The sequence below is a fragment of the Silene latifolia genome, chromosome 3 (assembly GCF_048544455.1).
Source record: "Silene latifolia isolate original U9 population chromosome 3, ASM4854445v1, whole genome shotgun sequence".
Classification (NCBI taxonomy): domain Eukaryota; kingdom Viridiplantae; phylum Streptophyta; class Magnoliopsida; order Caryophyllales; family Caryophyllaceae; genus Silene; species Silene latifolia.
The window spans coordinates 5,052,044-5,070,020 of NC_133528.1; the positions used below are offsets into that span (position 1 = coordinate 5,052,044).

General features: G+C 38.2%; 3 protein-coding genes across 5 annotated transcripts; all 3 read right to left on the reverse strand.

Moving 5' to 3' along the window:
- Positions 1 to 179: 179 nt before the first annotated feature.
- Positions 180 to 4,323, reverse strand: LOC141646899 (putative F-box protein At3g23970). Its single transcript, XM_074454890.1, has 3 exons — positions 2,930 to 4,323; positions 1,513 to 1,865; positions 180 to 571 (listed from the first exon to the last, which is right to left on the reverse strand). The coding sequence occupies exons 1-3, from the start codon at positions 4,200 to 4,202 to the stop codon at positions 497 to 499; spliced, it is 1,701 nt and encodes a 566-aa protein (XP_074310991.1). The 5' UTR covers positions 4,203 to 4,323; the 3' UTR covers positions 180 to 496.
- A 2,951-nt stretch (positions 4,324 to 7,274) lies between these two features.
- LOC141646900 (F-box protein At1g49990-like) lies at positions 7,275 to 11,476 on the reverse strand. 3 transcript variants are annotated; one of them, XM_074454891.1, is made up of 3 exons: positions 10,225 to 11,473; positions 8,412 to 8,764; positions 7,275 to 7,551 (listed from the first exon to the last, which is right to left on the reverse strand). In XM_074454891.1, the coding sequence occupies exons 1-3, from the start codon at positions 11,330 to 11,332 to the stop codon at positions 7,471 to 7,473; spliced, it is 1,542 nt and encodes a 513-aa protein (XP_074310992.1). In that variant the 5' UTR covers positions 11,333 to 11,473; the 3' UTR covers positions 7,275 to 7,470. The 3 variants fall into 3 exon arrangements, 2 of the variants coding, with proteins under 2 accessions (XP_074310992.1, XP_074310993.1); XM_074454892.1 differs by lacking the exon at positions 7,275 to 7,551 and having other exon boundaries at positions 8,676 to 8,764; positions 10,092 to 11,476; XR_012545645.1 differs by lacking the exon at positions 7,275 to 7,551 and having other exon boundaries at positions 8,679 to 8,764; positions 9,986 to 11,475.
- A 1,865-nt stretch (positions 11,477 to 13,341) lies between these two features.
- On the reverse strand, positions 13,342 to 16,376 carry LOC141646890 (F-box protein At1g49990-like). The gene is made up of 2 exons (XM_074454880.1): positions 14,798 to 16,376; positions 13,342 to 13,633 (listed from the first exon to the last, which is right to left on the reverse strand). The coding sequence occupies exons 1-2, from the start codon at positions 16,089 to 16,091 to the stop codon at positions 13,626 to 13,628; spliced, it is 1,302 nt and encodes a 433-aa protein (XP_074310981.1). The 5' UTR covers positions 16,092 to 16,376; the 3' UTR covers positions 13,342 to 13,625.
- Between the last annotated feature and the right edge of the window lie 1,601 nt (positions 16,377 to 17,977).

A 17,977-nucleotide genomic window follows, 5' to 3' on the forward strand; every position in this document is an offset into this window, starting at 1 on the left:
ACGTGGCCACACCATTGTTTGTACGGTAGCCATGTCTAAATTCGTATAAAACCGTCTTATGAAACCCACCAATTTCTTCCAGGTATCAAGAGTTGTAGGCAGTATTAACCGACTGCTAATTCACGCTCTGGAAAGTGCATATGTCAAAACAAACGAGAACATATTGCAAAGCCAAAGAATGATGAGGAGTCTTTGGCCTCTTGAAAAAACTCAAAAACGGTAATAAAATCACCGAATTACACAAAAACAAGGTTGCGAAGTTAACTTTGGATAGAAACACTACCCAACATTCACAAGACACGCGGGATAATTAGCAATCAGTTGCTTGCATCAAAAGCCGCCAGCTTCAGAAGCGAGATGACGAAGTACATACTATTAATTAAGTATTAACAGAAACGGATTCCTAATTTGTTTAAAGAGCATATCTACATTCTGCTGCTAACATGACAGACGTGAAGCTGAAGCAATGACACCATAGAAATCACCAAGCGCCTTCCTAGTTACCCTCGGCATTCACATCCATGCTACGCAGAGCACCTTCCGTACCAGAATCAGATCCTCCACTGGACACCTGGCAAAAGTACAAGTGTGTCTAGTCAGGTAAAACAGATTTGGCTCAAACCACGCGTATTAATGTAGTTAACAATTATTTGCGTCCGACAATAACTTGGCAACTTTACATTCTCATGACTGAGACCATGATTGTCTATGTTCTTAAGAGGGGAAATTATAAATCAATGATCAAAACAGCAGGCAACAACCATCAAAGGTAAACATCCACTTCCTTCGGAATCCAAACAATTACACCGAAAATCCTATTCCTATTATGAAGTGCGAAAATCTCGGCCAGTTAATAACCTCAATATAACTATCAATGAGAGAAAATGAGAGTCGAACAGACAAAATATCGCTATGGTAATCCTTAAGGGTGTGTTTGGATAGTAAATGTGGAGGGAAAGGGAGGGGAGGGGGAAGGAGGGAAGGGAAAGGGAGAGAAGGGAAGGGGAGGGGGAATGAAGTGTGGTTGTTTGGATACAATTTCCCTCCAAATCTTGCCCATTGTGGAGAGATTTTGATTAGCCTTGGAGGAGGGAAATTGGATCCCTCCAAATCTCTCCCCCTCCATTTCCCTCCACCCTCATTTGCTATCCAAATAAGGGATTTTAAATCCCTTACTCTCCCTCCCTTTCTTTTCCCTCCAAATCAGTCAATCCAAACACACCCTAAAAGTGATGAAGGGAGACAAAAGAGGGTGAGAGGTCATAGACGTAGAATATGTCTACAGAGAATTCTGAAAAAGAAAATGTTAGAAATTAGGTCCGCCGATAGCCATCATGTTCTACAATGCACGCGTGCAGACTAAGAGGAAAAATCTTAGATAATCTCCAAACAAATAATACAAAAAAAAACTCCAAAAGGCTAATCCAATGATAAAACTCGTGTTAAAAAAACCATGTACGTCCTTTTCAACAACAATAAAGAACGCGAACTATGTAAAGGCAGAAGCCAAACCTTCTCAAGCATGGACTTGAGCTCAGCTCGTAGCTTCTGGACTTCCTCATTTTTCGGTTCCAACTTCAGCCCAAGTTCGACATCCTCCAAAGCTCCTTTGACATTACCAAGCTCTCTCCTAGCCAGTGCTCGGCGCCAATACACCTTGAAGTAGTTGGTATCAAGCCTCAAGGACTCGGTACAGTCATTCTCTGCCTCCTGATATTTGTCAACCTTGAGATAAGCCATAGCCCTATTTGCAAAAGTCGCTGTATTTGGTGACAGATCGATGCTCTTAGAGTAGCACTCTATGGCTTTGGCGAAGTTCTGGTTCTTGAAACATTCATTCCCCTCTTCTTTCGCATAAGCCGCATCTGCAAGAACCAATCATGTGAACATGACTTGATTATTGGATAAAAGAGGTTCAACGAACCAAGGTACGGAAAAAAAAAAAACCCAGGAAACTAACATACACACAATTTTGCACTTTCTAAGGTTGTTGAAAGAAACATCCATTCCTTCTACCAACCATTATTCACTACACTCTTGTTAGGGTAGTTATAATAATCACCCTAGCTTTTTTTTTCCTGATGAAAGAAATGACTGTCACTTCAAATACGCGTCCCAGATCATAGTTCAAACAACTAAATCACCCTCTAAATACATAAATCCTAGAATTTGTTACATAATGCACATTAAGAAATATAATTCCAAGTATCGTTCAGTGAAAAGTTCAGTTGGCAACATATGAAGCACATTAACAAACATCATACTAATGTAGCTTAAGACAAAGATAATATACCATATATGCTAAAGCTAAATCGAGGACATGTAACCATCACCATAATAGAATTTTTAATTGCCAAAATATACAGAATAAGAAGTGAAAAACAGAATAAATCAGAGATAAGAGTACAAGTATGGAGTACTTGAATAACAACTAAAGCAGAAACAAAACAATTTTTGAGCAATAAGGCTGTTTAATCTGTGGAAAGGTTCAGCCTTTCTTACGATCATCCAATAGAGCTATTTCTATACTAGAAGCTCGAAATTTAACATCTAGCATGAGTATAAGTACATCCATCATCCCTTAAAATATGAATCCAGAACGCCAACTTAAGCCTATGTTAGGCTCATTACTTCACTTTGACAATGTCATGTCCGACACAAAACAACGCCTACAAACTATATTTTAAACCACAAACATAGAAATTTTCACAAAACAGGTGTGTCCAACATGTCATGCCCGAGATTTGCAACCAAGTACGCACAACAATAGAGTTAAGAAACCACTTAAGATGATCCAAGTACAGTTAATCTTCAACTCATAATTAACACCTGTAGTGTTCATCAACCAAACAATCACAATGTAAAAAACTTTAAGCAAACAAAAAGAGTTTAATAGGTAATTATGTACTAGTGGTCAGTGGTCACATACACAGACGCTTCGGAATTGGCGAAGGCCACCTTGGCAGAACAAATGGAAGTACGTACTCATGTGGAGTAAACACGTCAACATTCTCAAGCTTTTGAGTACGAAGATTAAACGAAAAGATACAATCCCCTGTCTCAAAATACCCAACATCCGCCTCAAAAGGATGAACAAAACAAGGCTTAGGCATCTTTCTACCACCACCACCACCACGTCTACCAGACTCACAAGTCAAAAACCTTTCGACATTCTCCCTCGAAACCTTATACATCAAACTCCACTCACCACCAACCTCACAATTCTTCAACCTCCACACCTTCAAAACACAATGTCCCTTCTTAAACACCTCCATAAACTGCACAAACCCGCCTCCGCCACCAACCCACCTCTCATCCTCCAACCCAGGCGTATTAAACGGCTTCATCCTCCCCTTTGGTACCGGAATAAACCGACACACAGCCATATCATTACTCTCCACACACTTAAAATAATCATTATCCTTAACATCCCAAGTAATTAACCCAGCACTCAAATCAACCCAAAACAACTTCCCATCAAACTCAAACGCCCCATCTGCCCTCCAAAAATACGATCCCAACATATAATTCGCGGTCTTTTCGACCCATTTACCCATATCCGACACAAAACACAACAAAGTCCCATAACTCGACCCGATCACAGGTCGATATTCTACCACCATAAACCTACCCACTACCCCAGTTTCCGGGTCAACCCGGGCAGTAAACCCAACATGTTGCCGGTCATTAATAGACCGTTTCGGCTTTGGAAGCCCAACCCATTCACTCGTAAACGGGTTAACCACATACAACATTTCCTCTTCGAATCGCCACGAAAAACTAGTCGGATCCTTCTCATGCTCCTTATGCGGGTCCCGATTAACTAACAGGGTAAACAAGATCAACCCGTTACTCGATTGTAGCACCGCAGTCGGTAATTTCACTCGGGTCAGGTCAGTAACCGGGTCGGAAGCTAATTTATTAGGGTTTATGAAAGAAATCGAGATTTTTGGGGGATCAACGATTTGGAACTGAGTTGGGTGAGCCGACTCGGGAGCGAGTTGGGGGATTCGGTCGAGGATGACCCAGGAAGAAGAAGAAATAGCGCGGGAAACGTAGAAGGGAAGGAAATGGGGATCAGAAATTATGAAATTGAAACGTTTCGAAACGGATTTGAAACGGCATAAGGGTTTCGATGGGATTCGGATTAGGATTTCGGTAATTAATTCGTCCGACAGTAGATTAAATAAAGAAGAAGTCATCTTTTCAGGTGAATTTTGTTGGGGTTGATTTTTTTGATTTGGGGATTTTTTTAGGGTTAGGGTTTATAGTTTGAGTAAGGTTTAGAGTGTGAATTGTAATTTCAGGTGGTGAACTCACAATAAAATCTTCTCCATTTCATTTTCTATCCATTTTTTATAATACTTTCGATTTTAGCTTTCTTTGAAAGATCCGACGGTCGAAATTTCAAGCAATGGTGGATAAGGTGGATGTTTAATAATATTCGTATATTATATTATAATCTACAGGAGGAAATGAATATGAAATAGAGCGAAAGGAAATTGAGAGTATCCTATATTGAGAACTATCGAAGGAAAAAAAATATAAAAAAGTAAAAAGTAGCATGTATAAATGTATGAAAATGTAATGAGAACTCGATCCCGAGGCCTTGGGGCAAACTCGACCCCCAACCCCAGCTTCATCCAAAAATTATTTTTGTGGAATCATATGATAAATTAAATGAGAGTAAAATATACTATATTTGTGTATATAGTGGAATCATATGATAAATTAAATCATATGATAAATTATTTTTGTGGAATTATATGATAAATTAAATCAGGGCGGTATGTATATGTTGAACTGAGAGTAAAATATACTATATTTGTGTTTGTTAAAATTTATTCTATCGAATTGCAACTTTGTCTTAGACGTACGTGTCATTCAACAGGCCGCGTGGTCACTCTAAAATATATTTAGGTTGGGAAATTTCCGCATGTTGGTTGAGGTTGAATCCGAGGACTGCTCATCTAGCAACATGGAATCTGACACGTATGTTGAGGAACTTGGTGACCATGGCCGAGAAATAACGGGTCATGAAGGTTAACCAAATAACTTCCCCGGAAATTGCTGAAGCGTTGGCGGTACTACAAGGTATAAAAGAAGCCAAGCTCGCTGGAATTCCCTTTGTCGTGATCGAGAGCGACTGTCGACGAGTGATCGAAGACTTGAAGAACCAACGGTCTGGAAGGAGTGAACTGTTTTTAATTTACCAGGATATTTTGCATCTTTGTAATTCGTTTAGTTCTATTTCCTTTACTTTTGTTCGTAGAAACTTTAATAGGGTGGCACATGGTCTTGCTCATTCCTTGCCATGGGTTACTGGTAGACGTAGGTGGATTACGGATTTTCCGGACTTGTTGTTATCTCTGGCTTGCGATGATTTGATAGTAAGGAATTAACCCTTATGGGTTTTCATCAAAAAAAAAAAAAAAAAATAACTAATACCCCAGTTCATAGATTATACATCTGAGGTAGTATCTCTTATTGTTTATTTTCTGAGTTTTATTTTAAAGTTTTTGAGTTCTGATTTAGTATAAAGTTTTTGAGCACATTTACGAAAATATTACACTAAAAAAATATAATATTGCTCAAAAATTATATTTATAAATGGTAATATGCTCAGAAAAAATGTGTATATGCTCAAAAACTACAAGATTTGAGGTACTACCTCAGATGCATAATCCTTTTTCTACTAATACTCCCACATAGCCACACAAGGGAGAAAAATTAGACAATTTGCAAAAACTTTCTCCTCCTCTTTCTCTCTAAAAAAACCCTAGCCTCCATCAATCAAATTTAGAGCTTCCATCGATCATTAATTGATGGTAAGCACTCAAATAGTTTCATTTATCAATTACTAATATGAAATATTATGAATTAATCAATAAAAGTCTCCCTTTTGGTGAGATCTGTTTTTTCGTCTCTATTTTCAGAGTTTTTTCAGTCCTTATTTTTCTAGGGTTTAGTATTATTATTGGAATTATAGATAAGAATTAAGAACGGTTTGTTGATGATTCATCATACGACTCTACAATGGATATGCGTTATTCGTCAGCGATCTATGGTGCCAGCAGCAGGTAAATTTTCTCCATCAATGAATCAAACGAAGGATCCCCTTAAAAGCTACATGAAGAGAGCGATACAAGGACGAGCCGAATTGTCATATCACGTTTTGAGATCCGTAGTTTTACAGGAGAAATTTGTCCTTTGGTTTCTATTAGAATTGTTTTCGATTATACCTATCTTTTGTAAGTGCCGTTTTGGCGTTTTATTAATGAATTGATCTTTTCGTTCAAAAAAAAAAATAACTAATACTCCCTGCATACCGATCCAAAGGTAATATGGTAAAAATTGGGGAAATCAAGAAAAGAGGGTAAAAGTGGGGGCAAAAGAGGAAAGCAAAAGATGATTAATGAGTTAAGTGGGTTTAATGTTGGGTTGGTATGTGGGCCACAAGTTGGTATTTATGTAAATATAAGAAGAAAATAAAGGTATTATTGTCAATTTACAATCCATTTATAGTATTTTACCTTTGGATTGATACGGACACTTTAGGCAAGTGTTAACTTTGGATTGATACGAAGGGAATATTGATTAAAGAACCACTAGTAATGACTCCATGATGAAATTATTTTGTATGTTCTATCTATGAGATATAATTTCCAACAATTTTTTAATTACTTGCAAATGTTTTTTTTTTTACAGTTATTTGCAAATGTTAACTAGCATAAAGTCATGAGCAATAATTCTCATGACCTGACATGGGTTCAAACTCTCTCTACATTATAATCGCCCTTATATGTAAATACAATTACACCAAAAAATATTTTGGAATTTTCTATTAATGTTTGTACCTACATGTTGTGCCCCCAAACTCATACCCCGTAGTTACGTGCCTACACCGTTTTATGTACGACTCGTGATCACTTACACTAAGAGCTGTCAAAAGATGACCAGACCCGAAAAATCGTACCCATATATGGACAAGGTGACATCTCCAAAGAAGTAGAAATATCAACAGAGTGCCCGGAACAGGGGAGAACATAGCTGCCTACGAAGCGAGCAGAGGACAGGTGTACATGCAATCTTAACAACTCCAGACTGAAAGTTATTACCCCTAATGAATGCTGTGTCAAGAATTGTATGAAGTATTTAACCGACTGCTACTTCAGGCAAAACGAGTTATTTCGCCTTGCCCCAACATATTGCAAAGCCCAAGAATACCGATGACTCGATGAGTCTTTGGCTTCTAGAATTACACAAAAACAAAAAGACAGATGCAAAGGTAACTTTAGATTGCAACACTAGCCAGCATTCACAAGACACAAATAATAACACCAGAAGCGAGATGACGAACTACATACTGTTAACACGGACAGATCAGATTCCTAATTTGTTTGAAGAGCATAAATACATGCTACTAACTTGACACTCGTGAATGAAGCTGAAACAATGACACCACACATCCTAGTTACCGTCAGCCTTCATATCCATGCCACCAGATGCAGAAACTTCCGAAGCAAAAGAATCAGATACTCCACTGGACACCTGGCAAAAATACAAGTGTGTCTAGTCAGGAAAAATGGATTTGGCTCAAATCACGCGTAGTAATGTAGTTAAAAATTAGTTGCGTTCGACAATAACTTGGCAACTCTACATTCTCATGATTGAGAGGATGCTTGTCTATGTTCTTGGTGAGGGGAAATTATAAATCAATAGTCAATCAATAGGCAACAACCGTCAGAGGTAAATCCATTTCCTTGGGAATCCAAACAATTACACCGAAAATCCTATTCCTGCTATGAAATGGGAAACTCGGCCAGTTAGTAACTTCAAATTCAACCTCACCTCACTATCACTGAGAGAAAATAGAGTGGAACAGACAAAAAAATATCGCCATGGTGGACCATGAAAGTGACGAAGGGAGACAAAAGAGGGCGAGAGGTCATAGATTTAGAATATGTTCAGACAATTCTGAAAAAGAAAACGTCAGAAATTAGGCCAGCCAATCAGCCATCATGTTTTACCATGAACGCATGCAGTCTAAAAGGAAAAATTCTTGATAATCTCCCAACACAAAAAAAAGGGCAGCCCGGTGCACAATGGCGTCCCCGCTAGACGAGTGTCCGGGAAAGGATCCCACCACAAGGATGTAATTGAGGCAAGCCTTTCCTTGCCATTTTGGCAAGAGGCGGCTCCAAGGGCTTGCACCCGTGACCTCACAGTCACAAAGCAACACCTTAACCGGTGCGCCAAGGCTCCCCTTTAATCTCCCAACATAACTCCAAAAAAAATACAGAAGGCTAATCCAATGATAAAACTCGTGTTTAAAAGCCCATGAATGGTGATGCGAAATGGAGTTTCAAGAATAACCGTGAATGAGAACTATGTAAAGGCAGAAGCCAAACCTTCTCAAGCATGGACTTGAGCTTAGCATGTAGCTTCTTGACTTCTCCGTTTCCTGGTTCCAACTTCAGCCCAAACTCGACATCCTCCAAAGCTCCTTTGAGATTGCCAAGCTCTTTTCTAGCTTGGGCTCGGCGCCAATACACCTTGAAGTAGTTGGCATCAAGCTTCAAAGACTCGGTACAGTCATTCTCGGCCTCTTGATATTTGTCAACCTTGAGATACGCCATAGCCCTATTTGCAAAAGTCGCTGCATTTGGTGACATATCGATGCTCTTAGAGTAGCATTCTATGGCTTTGGTGAAATTCTGGCTCTTGAAATACTCGTTGCCCTGTTCTTTCGCATAAGCCGCATCTGCAGGAACCAATCATAGGAACCAATCATGTGAACATGACTTAATTATTGGGTAAAAGAGGTTCAACGAACCAAGGTACGAAAAAAAAAAAAAGTGCAGGAAACTAACAGACACAAAATTTTGTACTTTCTAAGGTTGTTGAAAGAAACCCCCATCCTTTTACCAATCATAGTCACTAAACTCCTGTTGGCGTAGTTACAATAATCACCCATAGCTTTTTTTTCCTGATGAATGTTGCGATACTTACTGAAAGAAATGGCTATCACTTCAAATACGCGTCCCTGACCATAGTTCAAACAACTAAATCACCCACTAAATACCTGAATCCTAGAAATTGTTACATAATGCACATTATAATTATAATTCGCCGTCTTGTTTAGTGAGAAGTCTAGTTGGCAACCTATGCACATATGCTAAGCTTAAGACAAAGAAAATATACCATATATGCTAAGCTAAATCGAGGACATGTAACCATCACCATAATAGAATTTTCAATTGCAAAAATATACAGAATAAGAAGTGAAAAACAGAATGAATCAGAGATGCACGTATTATGTACTTGAATAACAACTAAGGCAGAAATAAAGCAATTTTAAAGGCGTACAGAACACCAACTTAAGCCTATGTCAGGTCATTACTTCACTTTGACAATGTGACGTGTGTCCCGCACAAAACAACGGCTACACACATTTTAAACCAAAAACATAGAAATTTTCACAAAACAGGTGTGTCCAATGCCATGTCCAACATCTGCAACCAAGTAAGCATAATAATAGATTTAAGAGAGTACAGTTAATCTTCAACTCATAATGACTTCAGCCATACTCATAATGATTTAAGCCGAACACAAAAATCGTGGACATGTAATCATCAGCATTATAGAATAACGTTCAATTGCCACAAATATACAGAATAAGAAGTGAAAAACAGAATCGATCAAGAATACAACTATACAAGTATTGATTAGCGGAGTAATAAGTAATAACCCATGCACATTACTAGGCTTTGTTATGATCATCCAATAGAGCTATTTCTAGCAGGGATATACAATACCAACATCCATCATCCTTTAAAATATGAATCCAGAACACCAATTTACGCCTATGTTAGGCTCAACACTTCACTTTGACAATGTGTCTTGTGTCCGACAGAAAACAGCCCCTAGACACTTTATTTTAAACCGAAAACATACAATTTTTTCACAAATAGGCGTGTCCAACCTGTCATATCTGAATTTGCAGCCGACTACGCATAACAATACAGTTAAGAAACCACTTAAAGAGTTAAGATGATCCAAGTAATGACTGAACAAATGGAACTACATACTCATGTGGAGTAAACACATCAATATTCCCAACCTCTTGAGTACGAAGATTAAACGAAAAGATACAATCACCCGTTTCAAAATACGCAACATCCGGCTCAAAAGGATGAACAAAACAAGGTTTAGGCATCTTACTACGTCTACCAGCCTCAGAAGTGAAAAACCTTTCGACATTCTCCCTCGACACCTCATACATCAAACTCCACTCACCACCAACCTCACAATTCTCCAACCTCCACACCTTCAAAACACAATGTACCTTTCTAAACACCTCCATAAACTGAACAAACCCACCTCCAACACCGACCCACCTCTCATCCTCCAACCCACGCGTATTACCCGGCTTCTCTCTCCCCTTTGGAACCGGAATAAACCGACACACCGCCTCCTCCTCACTCTCAACATCTCGAAAATAATCATTATCCTTCACATCCCAAGTAATCAACCCAACACTCAAATCAACCCAAAACAATTTCCCTTCAAACTCAAACGCCCATCCCGCCCTCCAATAACGCCTCTCCAACGTATCGCTCGTGCTCTTTTCGACCCATTTACCCGTATCCGACACAAAACAGAACAAAGTCCCATTCTCAGGTTGATACTCCACCACCATAAACCTATCTATCAGACCAGTTTCCGGGTCAACCCGGGCAGTAAACCCAACATTTCTCCGGTTATCAATGGACCTTATCCGCTCCGGAAGCCCAACCCACTCATTACTAATCGGGTTAACCACATACAACGCTTCCTCTTCGAGTACATACGCAAAACACTTCGGATCTTTCTTATGCTTCTCATGCGGGTCGCGTTTAATCAATAAGGTAAACAAGATCAACCCGTTACTGGATTGGAGTATTTTGGTCGGGTACTTGGAATGGAGTACTGCGGTCGGGTGATTGGACCGAGCTCCCGGGTCGGTAACCGGTTTGAGAGCTAATTTGTTAGGGTTTATGGCAGATGTTGAGATTTTTGGGCGATCAACGAGTTGGAAACGGACCGGGTGAGTGGACTCGCGAGCGAGTTGGGGGATTCGGTCAACGATGACCCAGGAAGAAGGAGACAAAGCGCGGGAAACGTAGAAGGGAAGGAAATTTGGGTCGGAAATTATGGAATTGAAACGTTTCGAAACGGATTTGAAACGGCATAAGGGTTTCGATGGGATTCGGATTAGGATTTCGGTAATTAGTTCTTCGGATAGTTGATCGAATAGCGATTTGGATGATTCATCGCGTTTAGAAGACATTTTTCAGGTGAATTTTGTTGGGATAAGATTTGGGGATTTTTTTAGGGTTAGGGTTTGGGGTTTTAGTAGGGTTTATAGTGTATGAAACTGTTAAATTTCCGGTGAACTTGGGGAAGGAAGGAAGTAGTACGGACTACGGAGTGTAACTTGTTAAACGGCTAGTTTTGCTATAGACAGATATATATCTGACGGGTTAATTAGTTTGAAAGTGGTGATATTTTTGGCCCTCACCAACTCACTTGTTGCTTGTCAGAAATGTGGTATTGTATTTGACCCGTCTTTAGTTATAGACGGATATATGCCGTCTATAATGAGTTTTTGTGCTTTTTAAATTGGGCCAGTTTTTCCGGCGTCGGTTAACTTAGCTTGTAAGGTGATCAGCGGTGGTATTAATGACTCGGGTTTAAATTTTTTTGGCAACATATACGTCTTTGTGACTCATTTTACCATCTTAAATTGCGTCGATTTTCTGATATTTGTCAAGGGTTTACCTAGGATTGTGGTTGGATAAATTTATCATAAGAAAAAAATTTACATTCAGATGACACACTTTTACGATACAATTGTGCTAACAAAAACACAATACTTGTCAAAATGAGAGATTCGGATTTGGAAATAAATTTAATATTTTTGTAGGGGAATTTGTTTTAGCTAAAATTATTTGTCTTATTTATATTTCTTGTCAACTTTTGAGAGTAATAATTAAGGAGCAATATCATGCTATCGAGCTACTTTGGGTTATTTTGTGGAGTAACTATTAAGGAGCAATATTTTGTTTTGTATTACAACTACAATCCTATTCCTTCTCATACCACCAATTGTGTGTAATTATTTCGATTAAAAATAAAATTTAGATTACTTACGGAGTACAAGGCCGAGTCTACTTTATCAAATAGTGTAGCAGGTTATTGAAAAAATATGTGAGAATTGACTTTTTTTGGTACACCATTAATTATGTTTTGACTCTTCATTAGTTAAGGTCGTCGGTTCCCTAAACTAATGCATTGATACTAGTAGATGTTAAGTTATAATTCCGCTAAACCATACGTATTATAAATTATGCACTTGCCCTCTGACGGAGTATAATTTGATTAGATGAGTGAACCATTTACACGAAATATAAATTGAAAAGTTTTTAATGTACGATTTTTATTTCATTTTAGTTTTGTGGAACTATCTATATCTAAGTTTAAAAATAGGGAAGGAGCAAAAAAGCGAGAGAATGTCGATGGAATCGAACCCATAAACCCACTATTTCATCTACCCATAATGCCCTTGCCATTATGCAACAAAGAAGGGAAGAGACTTGCAGTGGGGAGGGTAGAAGGGTAACATGGATGACGAGAGTTATCTTGCATAGCAAACTTGAATTGCTGCTCTTTGAAAAGGGAAACCTTGAGCTTGATGGCGGTACCAACCTTTGTGGGCCCAGGAAAACTGTGTTTTGCACTGTAGCTGCATTTTGCATTAGACCGAGTAAATGTATGCAGGAATTCCTTCATTGACATCAACACCAGTATTAGACCTTGATGAGCTCTCCGGATTTTCAAAATTATCATTTCCTGGACCAACTTATGTTTAAATTCTCTCCGTCGGGTGTGTTTACTCGTTACTTGAGATCACTTATACGAGTTATATCCACTTCAAACAATAGTATATTATCATATCACAATATCGTACCCCTATTACTTCATTGGTATCGACAGGGTGACAGCTCCAAAGAAGTAAAAACATTATATAAGTGCCCCGAACAGGGGAGAAGATACCTGCCCACAGAGTGGGCAAAGGTCAGGTGTTCATGCAATCGTAACTCCAAACTGAACGCAGAAAAATTGTTTCTGGATATCCCTAATGTATGTTGGGTCACAAATTGTATTAACCGATTGCTACTTCACACTCCGTGAAGTGTATATGGCAGAAGGAGTTATTTCGCTTTAATCCAACATATTGCAAAGCCACAGAATAACAAAACGGTAATCAAATGAATTGCACAAAAACAAAAACAAACAGAAAAAAATGATGCAAAGTTAACTTTGGATTGCAACACTACCCAACATTCACAAAACATACAGATATTTAGCAACAGTTGCCTTGCATCAAAAGCAGTTCCAGAAGCGAGATGACAAAGTGCATACTTTAACACGAAGAGATTCTCAATTTGTTTAAAGAACTTATCTACATACTGGTAACATGATAGCTGTGAATCTGAAGCAATGACAGCATCCTAGTTACCCTCCATATCCAAGTCACATGCAGCACCTTCCGAACCAGATTCATGTCCTGCAGTCCTTCACTAGACACCTGCCAAAAGAACAAGTATGTCTAGTCAGTTAAAATGGATTTGGCTCAAACCTCATTAATGTATGTAGTAGTTAACAATTATTCATGTCCGACAATAACTTGGCAATTTTACATTCTCATGAATGAGCATGTTTCTCTATGTTAATAGAGGAGGGGTTTAAAAATCAATGGTCACTCCACAAGCAACAATCTATCTGAGGGAAATCTATTGCCTTTACAGTTACACAGAATACCTATGAAGCGGCCAGTCAGTAACCTCAACCTCACAGTCAATGAGAGAAAATGAGAGTCGCACAGACAAAAAATGTCGCTATGATGGTCCATGAAAATGATGGAGGGAGACAAAGAGGGTGAGAAAAAAAGACATGGAATATCTTCAGGTAGTAGACATAGAAGATACTTTCTAAGAGAAAAGCTATCACTTCAAATACTCGTCCCTGAAGCAAATAAATCACCCGCTATATACTTAAATCCAATAAATGGCTAAATAATGCAGACTAAGAAATAAATCCATGGTATTGTGGCATTGTGCAGTCAAAAGTTTCATTGGCAACCCACGCACATTACCAAATATCATGACAGTGTAGCCGAACACAAAAATCATGGACATGTAATCATCAGCATTATACAGAACAATGTTCAATTGCCACAAATATACAGAATAAGAAGAGAAAAACAAAATCAATCAAGAATACAACTATACAAGTATTGATTAGCGGAGTAATAACTAAAGCAGAATAAAACAATTTCAGAGCAACAAGGCTGTTTGAACCGTGAAAAGGTCCAGGCTTTGTTATGATCATACAATAGAGCTATTTCTAGCATGGATATACAATATCAACATCCATCATCCTTTAAAATATGAATCCAGAACACCAATTTACGCCTATGTTAGGCTTAACACTTCACTTTTGACAATGTGTTTTGTGTCCGACAGAAAACAGCCCCTAGACACTTTATTTTAAACCGAAAACATACAATTTTTCACAAAACACTTGTCCAACATGTCATATCTTAATTTGCAGCCGAGTAGGCATAACAATCCAGTTAAGATGATCCAAGTAATGACTTCACCCAATAGTTTTTATCAACCAAACAATCACAATGTAAAAGACTTTAAACAGACGATAAAAGAGTTTAAGAGATACTAATGGTGGCACATACAGAGACGCTTAGGGATAGGAGAAGGCCACTTCGGCAGAACAAATGGAAGTACGAATGGATGTGAAGCAAACACATCATCATTTTCAACCTTTTGAGTACGAAGATTAAATGAAATGATACAATCACCCGTCACAAAATAATACACAATATCCGCCTCAAAAGGATGAACAAAACAAGGATAACGCATCCCACCACTAGTCAAAATCCTTTCGACATTCTTCCTCAACACATTATACATCAAACTCCACTCACCACCAACCTCACAATTATTCAACCTCCACACCTTCAAAACACAATCATCCTCCTTAAACACCTCCATAAACTGAATAAACCCGCCTCCAACACCGACAAACCTCTCATCCTCCAACCCAGGCGAATAATATGGCATATCTCTTCCTTCTGGCACCGGAATTAACCGACACACTGCCTTCTTCCTATTCTCAACCTCTTGAAAATAATTATTACCCTCCGCATCCCAAGTAATCAATCCCATACTCAAATCAACCCAAAACAACTTCCCTTCAAATTCAAACGCTCCTTCCGCCCTCCATATACGCATTCCCATTACAAAATCCGCCCTCTTTTCGACCCATTTACCCGTATCCGACCTAAAACACAAAAAAATCCCAAGGCTCGGCCCGATCGAAGGTCGATACTCCACCACCATAAACCTACCCACCAAACCAGTTTCCGGGTCAACCCGGGCAGTAAACCCAACATTTCTCCGGTCATATATAAACCTACTCGGCTCCGGAATCCCAACCCACTCATTACTAATCGGGTTTACCACATACAACACTTCCTCTTCGATTATCCCCGAAGCACTATCCGGATCCTCCGGATCCTCTGGATCCTCCCGATTCTCCGGATCATCCTTAAAGAGGTCACGCTTATTTAACAAGGTAAACAAGATCAACCCGTTACTGGATTGGAGTATTTCGGCCGGGTATACATACCGGGTCGAGGCCGTAACCGGGTCAGGCACCAATTTTATAGGGTTTCTGGCAGAAGTCGAGATTTTTGGGCGATCAACGAGTTGAAATTGAGTTGGGTGAGTCGACTCGGGAGCGCGTTGCGGGATTCGATCAAGGATGACCCAGGAAACAGGAAGAGAAACGCGAGAAACGTAAAATGGAAGGAAGCGGGGATGAGAAATTATGGAATTGAAACGTTTCGAAACGGATTTGATACGGCATACGGATTTCGATGGGATTCGGGTTAGGATTTCGATGATTAATTCGTCCAATAGTTGATCGAATAAAGATTCAGGTGATTCAACGAGGTAGGAAGACATTTTTTCAGGTGAATTTTGTTGGATTAGATTTGGGGATTTTTTTAGGGTTAGGGTTTGGGGTTTTAGTAGGGTTTATAGAGCGTGAATTGTTATAGAGCGTGAATTGTTAAATTTCAGGTTAGTGAACTTTGGGAGGGATGAAAGTAGAATTTTAAATTGGATCGGTTTTAAAATATTTCTTGAATCGCAAATGCTACTACTTTGTATGAGATTGTTGTATATTTTTTTTTACTTGTATGTGTAATTATGGGAAAATTGTTGTCTTATGATAAAAGGTAGACGTTATTAAATTGATCTTATCTGAATAACTCTTTCAAATAACTCAACCTGAACTCAACCGACACTCGAATTAACGACCGAAATGTTAACCTAAGCCAGGATTTATCCGACTCCATTCAACCTTACCCAAATATTTATCATCGCATATATATTAATTATTTTTCCCGCCCGAAAATGACAATGACCTACATGAATTCTTGCAACCCAAATGATCGACTCAAACCTAATTAGGATTAGTATTAAAAGGTCGCCATTTTTATATTAAAAAGTGGTCATTTTTTTATATATAAATTATAAAGTGTTACTATCCGCCTGTGATGCTCGGACTTGGATACGAGGATCTGACACGGGTATGAATCCGAGTGTAGGATCCTTGAAATCTCGAAAACAAGGATTCGGATACGGAGATCCAAATTTAAATTTGGACTCGACTAATTTTTATTTTTTTCTGAAAAAATTGATTATTAGTTAAAAAAATCAAAGAAAAGAAAGGTTATACGTTAAATTCTGAAAAAATCCGGGTTCTTACTATACCCGTTTTGATAAACCTTGAGTTTATCTTCAAGAAAAGATAAGTGCTGAAATTCTCTCGTGTAGAAATTTTATTAAAGGCAAGACACTACACTGAGATTGAGTATGTATGATGTTGGAGATCTAAACACTACTCGATATTGAATAAAGAACTTAAATGTTCGTGTATGGATTGACATTATATTGAGTGTAATCACATAATGATTTTTCTGAGTAGTTCCCGTGATTAAAAATCACATTCAGATTTTTATATAAAATCGTTGATCTCTTAAATTGGGCATTGTAAATCAAAGACATTAAAAATCCAATTGCATTACACATTTCTTCCAGAAATATCTGTTATAGTACAAATATGCCCATATAAATTCTCATCGATGATATGAGAAATTGATATCTAAGGTGGTTATGATAAATATTTAGACTATACATTAGTTATAGTTTTTACCACCTTAGGGGGAGAAAAGTGAGTTAAAGCTGGTAAAAACAAAATTGATCCCATACTGAACCAAAAGTTCAGAAGGTTATACGTTAAATTCATTGAGTAGAGGTTTTTGAATTTGATATAACCATATGTTTTACCAGAGTAACACAAGTATATACACTTGAAGTGTATTATAATAAAAGTCAATATGAATTGACGGTTCCAATGAATGTGAAATAGCAAGTTTAAGCAGTTGGTATGACATATAGTTGCTATATTTGAAGTGTCCCTGAAGTGACACGATATCTGAAAGATAATAGATGGCTTAAATGAATATAATGGTACCACATACATATTCAGATTCAGATCTGATATCATCAAGAAGTGATGAAATTATATCGATATATTTATGGAACCTACATACATTTCCGCGCGATATTTTATGGACTTTATAATGGGGATCGTAAATTTAATTAAGTCCATTTTGGTTGTCGACATATAATCAATGATTATAAATGAGCTCATGGACTAGAAATCCAGTTATTGACCTGAAGTCAATCCAAATTATGAATGGGTAGAAAACTGATCAGTTTGCATTTTGAGTCATCATCATGTGCATATAGAGAGTAAGTTCATCATTGCATCTTAGTTTTAA

What these genes read in the sequence shown, in the direction of transcription:
- LOC141646899 (XM_074454890.1), bottom strand. Translation starts at nt 4,202, where the DNA reads ATGACTTCTTCTTTATTTAATCTACTGTCGGACGAATTAATTACCGAA. An exon ending in GCCAATTCCGAAGCGTCTGT is followed by an intron (nt 1,866 to 2,929) that starts GTATGTGACCAC and finishes TGGTTCTTGCAG; the next exon opens with ATGCGGCTTATGCGAAAGAA. An exon ending in TCAAGTCCATGCTTGAGAAG is followed by an intron (nt 572 to 1,512) that starts GTTTGGCTTCTG and finishes TACTTTTGCCAG; the next exon opens with GTGTCCAGTGGAGGATCTGA.
- LOC141646900 (XM_074454891.1), bottom strand. Translation starts at nt 11,332, where the DNA reads ATGTCTTCTAAACGCGATGAATCATCCAAATCGCTATTCGATCAACTA. An exon ending in TTCTGAGGCTGGTAGACGTA is followed by an intron (nt 8,765 to 10,224) that starts GTAAGATGCCTA and finishes TGGTTCCTGCAG; the next exon opens with ATGCGGCTTATGCGAAAGAA. An exon ending in TCAAGTCCATGCTTGAGAAG is followed by an intron (nt 7,552 to 8,411) that starts GTTTGGCTTCTG and finishes TATTTTTGCCAG; the next exon opens with GTGTCCAGTGGAGTATCTGA.
- LOC141646890 (XM_074454880.1), bottom strand. Translation starts at nt 16,091, where the DNA reads ATGTCTTCCTACCTCGTTGAATCACCTGAATCTTTATTCGATCAACTA.